The sequence below is a fragment of the Ascaphus truei genome, chromosome 22 (assembly GCF_040206685.1).
Source record: "Ascaphus truei isolate aAscTru1 chromosome 22, aAscTru1.hap1, whole genome shotgun sequence".
In the NCBI taxonomy this organism is placed as follows: Eukaryota; Metazoa; Chordata; class Amphibia; order Anura; family Ascaphidae; genus Ascaphus; species Ascaphus truei.
The window spans coordinates 5,639,423-5,645,224 of NC_134504.1; the positions used below are offsets into that span (position 1 = coordinate 5,639,423).

At 57.9% G+C, this 5,802-nt stretch overlaps 1 protein-coding gene across 1 annotated transcript; it reads left to right on the plus strand.

The window, feature by feature from the left end:
* Positions 1-5,802, plus strand: JMJD6 (jumonji domain containing 6, arginine demethylase and lysine hydroxylase). The gene is made up of 6 exons (XM_075579747.1): positions 1-246; positions 1,038-1,426; positions 2,539-2,825; positions 3,293-3,428; positions 4,003-4,141; positions 5,444-5,802. The coding sequence occupies exons 1-6, from the start codon at positions 118-120 to the stop codon at positions 5,573-5,575; spliced, it is 1,212 nt and encodes a 403-aa protein (XP_075435862.1). The 5' UTR covers positions 1-117; the 3' UTR covers positions 5,576-5,802.

Below are 5,802 nucleotides of genomic sequence, written 5' to 3' on the forward strand. Positions count from 1 at the left end.
GGTGGAAGTCGCGTGAGGAAGCGGGTGGTTCTTTTTTTTTTTTTTTTTCCTGAGGTGGCGGAGCGGGCCGCGCGGCGACCGGAAGCGGGGTGAGGGCGGCGCGCGGGGCCCGGAAGCATGAACCACAAGAGCAAGAAACGGATCAAGGAGGCGAAGCGCAGCGCTCGGCCCGAGCTGAAGGAGTCACAGGACTGGACCCGGAACAACTACTACGAACTCTTCCGGCTGAGCCCGGGCAGCGTGCGGGTGAGAGGACAGAGGGGATCCCTAAGGGAGGGAAAAAGAGGGATCCCTGGAGGGAGGGGGGAAAAGAGGGATCCCTGGAGGGAGGGGGAAAGTGGGATCCCTGGATGGAGGGGGAAAGTGGGATCCCTGGATGGAGGGGGAATGTCGGATCCCTGGAGGGAGGGGGAAAGAGGGGTCCCTGGAGGGAGGGGGAAAGAGGGATCCCTGGAGGGAGGGGGAAAGAGGGGTCCCTGGAGGGAGGGGGAAAGAGGGATCCCTGGAGGGAGGGGGAAAGAGGGATCCCTGGAGGGAGGGGGAAAGAGGGATCCCTGGAGGGAGGGGGAATGTGGGATCCCTGGAGGGAGGGGAATGTGGGATCCCTGGAGGGAGGGGGAATGTGGGATCCCTGGAGGGAGGGGGTATGTGGGATCCCTGGAGGGAGGGGGAATGTGGGATCCCTGGAGGGAGGGGGAAAGTGGGATCCCTGGAGGGAGGTGGATGATGGGAAAGTGGGATCCCTGGTGGGGACGGAAGATGGGTAAGGGGGATCCCTGGTGGGGACGGAAGATGGGTAAGGGGGAGTCCTGGAGGGATAGGGGATGCCATGGGGAGGTGGGGTAGATGGTGTGATAGGACAGTAATGCTAATGTGGACAGGTTAGTCTGGATCAGCGGGTAGTGGTTGGGTCAAGTCGTAGGAAGGGGTGGGGGTTGATAATGGGTTGTCGGGGTGCTGAGCATGTGAAGGGGAGTTTGGGGGTGCAGAGAGGGGATAGATGCATGATGAGGGTATATACCTATATCCTCCCGCAGGATAATGCTGAGCGCGTGGACGCCTCCACTCTCACGGCCGAGGAGTTCATTGAGCGCTACGAGAAACCATACAAGCCGGTGGTGATCGCGAACGCCCAGCTGGGGTGGCCAGCCCAAGAGAAGTGGACCATGGAGAGGCTGAAGCGCAAATACCGGAACCAGAAGTTCAAGTGCGGGGAGGACAACGATGGTTACTCGGTAAAGATGAAGATGAAGTATTACATCGAGTACCTGGAGGGAACGCGCGACGACAGCCCCCTTTACATCTTTGACAGCAGCTACGGGGAGCACCCCAAAAGGAGGAAACTGCTGGAGGACTACGACGTGCCCAAGTACTTCCGGGACGACTTGTTCCAGTTCACTGGGGAGAAACGCCGGCCACCGTACAGGTAACAATGTCACCCGCCCCGGTGGGAAGGGCAATGGGAGAAGGTCTGGGCCAGGACATCATAGGGCATATTCACGTTAGATCAGGGGTGGGCAACTCCAGTCCTCAAGGGCCACCAACAGGTCAGGTTTTCAGGATATCCCTGCATCTGCACAGCACTGAGCCACTGATTGAGCCACCTGTGCTGAAGCTGGGATATCATGAAAACCTGACCTGTTGGTGGTCCTTGAGGACTGGAGTTGCCCTACCTGTGCATTAGACATGCTTCCTTCTGTCAACATAGGGGTTAAAGGAAGGTGTGATGGAGTGTCGGGGTCTCCCGTGACCAAAGTTAAGGTGCCGTTCCCTGTTGGTGAACTAAAGTGACAGTAAATGTAGGGACTGAAACCTCAATACAAAAAGAAAACAGACAAGTTTTTAAATGTATATATTTTTTCAGAATATTAACGTTTTCACGCAGAGCCGCCTCCTTGGGGGCTGTTACCCTCTTTATCTAATGTCTTTTGGTGGTCATGCTGTCAGTCCTCTGAGTGCACCAGTGAAGGGCCTGCTCTGCACGGCCTCTCGTTTGCAAAGTAATTATGAGGCCGGTGTTAAAGGAGCATGTGTTTTTCATTAGGTGGGGTGCAGGGTGTCCCCAAGGCGGAAACCCTTTAATGTCAGCCCCCGGAGACCCGCTTCTCCCCGAGATACCTCCCTGTAGGGGGCGCCGGTAGCAGCTCCGCAGATTTCCGTGTGCCGCTCACGCCGGCCAATAGGAAGCCGCAAGGGATGAAGTCACGGCCTCTTGGCCGCCATTTTGATATCCCTACCGGACTGCTACCGGCACGCCTACCGAGGGAAGTATCTCGGAGAGTAGCTTTGTAGCGCACCCATGTGGTGGTAATTCCCATGAACACTCTGGTTAACTGCGCCATTTTACTGGTAAAGTTATTACGCCGTATTATTTAATACATATTGTATCCATCTTTCTAAAATCACCTGGTCCGAATCGCGATGTGAATTACATTTAGACTAAGTCACAGTACCAGTCATTTTTTAATTTATTTGAAACCACGTTGGCCACTTTTTTTTACACGATCCCTTGCGCCATTAGCCCTGTCTTCTCCCCAGGTGGTTTGTGATGGGCCCGCCACGTTCCGGAACCGGCATCCACATCGACCCGCTGGGCACCAGCGCCTGGAACGCCCTGGTCCACGGGCACAAGCGGTGGTGCCTCTTCCCCACCAGCACCTCCCGGGAGCTGATCAAAGTGACGCGCGAGGAAGGGGGGACGCAGCAGGACGAAGCCATCACCTGGTTCAACGTGGTGTACCCCCGCACGCTGCTCCCCAGCTGGCCCCCCGAGTTCAAACCCCTGGAGGTGCTGCAGAAGCCGGGAGAGACGGTCTTTGTGCCAGGTCAGCAGTCCGACTCCAACCCCCGTTACTTAACCCCTTCACTGCAGAGCGCTAGATCCAATGCGTCGTGTGGCCGCCCTGGTTTCGGCTTCCTACATAACGGCACAATCAGACCGCGGCTCTCCGCGGCGACCCGCAGCATGTCTCTTACCTTGGAAGTAGGAAGCCTCGACTGGAGGTGTCGGGGGGGGGGGGGGGGGCGGGATGCTTCTGCATTTCGGCAGCTTTAGGGACGCATGAATAACCTGGACAAGCTGCGGTTTAAGACGACAGGCGTAGCCGACCTTCGTCTGCATAATGCCTGTGCCGGATATCAGGTTCAATGGCGGCGATAGTGCAGAATATCTCATTTCCCCAGCGGGAGCCGTGCATAGAGCTACGCCATATAAATGCTGTCACTTGGGGGAGGGTGGAGGACGTCCCATCCTGGCCGTGACGGGGGACTCTGTCTCTCTCCCTCTCTGCAGGCGGTTGGTGGCACGTTGTGCTGAACCTGGACACCACGATCGCGGTCACCCAGAACTTTGCCAGCTGCACCAACTTCCCGGTGGTCTGGCACAAGACGGTTAGGGGGAGGCCCAAGCTCTCCAGGAAGTGGTACAGGTGAGAAAATGAGGGGGTTTCAGGGGCTGGGGGTGGAGGGTTACCTGTGCTTATCCTGGACCTTGTGGCCCCGAGGGTAGAGACTCATTACTCATAACGGCTGCTTAGTGATGGAGAGCAGGAAGCAATACCACAGTAACCGGGGAGACCAGTAATCCACAGCCTGTCACTTCCACTGGGTGACAGATGTTCTCCGTGTGCCCCTTCTCTCCCCCCCCCCCCCCCATGTCCATGCTAGAAGAGACCATTGGCCCATAGTATTCGTCCATCTGCCCGTGCGCTGAGCAGTTGTCCCCACCAGAAAGGCGACATGCAGAAGTTACCAAAGTCCCATAGAATGTCTGTCCCTGTCTCCCCCCCGACCCTGCTCACCCTCGCGTGGCTGTCCCCTCCTGCTCACCCTCGCGTGGCTGTCCCCTCCTGCTCACCCTCGCGTGGCTGTCCCCTCCTGCTCACCCTCGCGTGGCTGTCCCCTCCTGCTCACCCTCGCGTGGCTGTCCCCTCCTGCTCACCCTCGCGTGGCTGTCCCCTCCTGCTCACCCTCGCGTGGCTGTCCCCTCCTGCTCACCCACAGGATCCTGAAGCAGGAGCGCCCCGAGCTGGCTGCGCTGGCCGACTCCGTGGACCTGCAGGAATCTACGGGCTTCGCGTCCGACTCCTCCAGCGACTCTTCCAGCTCCTCCTCCTCTAGCTCTTCTGAGTCCGACTCCGAGGTGAGTTCTCTCCCCGGCTAACGGGGGAGGGGGTCCTAGAAAATCCCAGCCGTTAGGCATCAATTCTCCACAAGTCTGTGGGTCTCCCGGCGCTGACTGTGGGTCTCCCGGCGCTGACTGTGGGTCTCCCGGCGCTGACTGTGGGTCTCCCGGCGCTGACTGTGGGTCTCCCGGCGCTGACTGTGGGTCTCCCGGCGCTGACTGCCCCAGTTCATGTTGCTCCTTTTTGCACGAGTTGGATTTAGGTGCCTTGCCCTAATCTTACCCCTTTTAATACCCCACATGCCCGTGCTAAATGTGAAGAGGCTTTAGGGGAAGATATTTGGTGCAGAATTATAATGGGAGGTCCCAAAGTTTGTTTACCGGCCCATCCCCCCTGTCTTTGGGTCAATTCAGGTCTTGGGCACAAAGCTAACATGTGCCTAGGCCAGGGGTGGTAACTCCAGTCCAACAGGTCCGGCTTTCAGCATATCCCTGCTTCAGCACAGGTGACTGACTGGCTCAGTCTGAGACACTGATTGAGCCACCTGTCAGATATCCTGAAACCCTGACCTGTTCGTGGCCCTTGAGGACTGGAGTTTCAACGCCCCTGGGCCAAGGATTTTGGCGTCTTTCACGGCACAGTGGCCATTTTTATGAATAGAACATCAACGTGCACAGACTGAGCCACGTGCACAGACTGAGCCACGTGCACAGACTGAGCCACTTGCCCAGACTGAGCCACGTGCCCAGACTGAGCCACGGGCCCAGACTGAGCCACGGGCCCAGACTGAGCCACGGGCTCCTGATTGTTATGGGTTTTATTCATTTTCAATTTCATAGAGACCTTTTTCCCCAATTTGCTTAAAAATCCCACAATCTGAGCCTTATTTCGGCCTTTTTGATTTCATCATGTGTATTTGCCGCCAACTCTACTGGAATACTGTTCTGTGCGCCTACTACTCACTGCAAGAAGATCACTCCCGCCTCATCCTCCCCTCAAGTCTAGCACCCCACAATGTCGAAGCCTAACAGCCTTCTTGCCCTAATTACCCCCCCTCCCTTTCCACACCTCGCTGTCACCCTCCCTTCCCACACCTCGCTGTCACCCTCCCTTCCCACACCTCGCTGTCACCCTCCCTTCCCACACCTCGCTGTCACCCTCCCCACCTCCCTTCCTACACCTCTCTCACCCACCCCCCCCCATCCCTTCCTACACCTCACTCTTACCCTCTCGCCCCCCTCCCTTCCTACACCTCACTGTCACCCTCCCGCCCCCCCTCCCTTCCTACACCTCACCGTCACCCTCTCGCCCCCCCCCAGGACGACTCGAACTCCGAAGCTGAAACGACGTCCCACCGCAAGAAGAAGCGGCGGACGTGCAGCGCCATGGGGAACGGCGAGAGCACGACGCAGGACGACTGCGTCAGCAAAGAGCGCAGCTCCTCCAGGTGACCCCGAGGCCGCCTCCTTACCAACGCCGGGAGGACAGCCCCCCCGGGGGCACAACCGCGGCAGCTGGGCGCAGCACCGCCGCACACCCGCCAGTCACGCATTTGCTCATACAGGGGGGGTCTCCGTGACAGCCCCCTCACTCGCTGCTACAAACTCGCAGAGCGATGCCGGCAGTGGGGTTTTTTTTTTGTTTTTTTTTTAATAATAAATCAAACATGGACATTTAA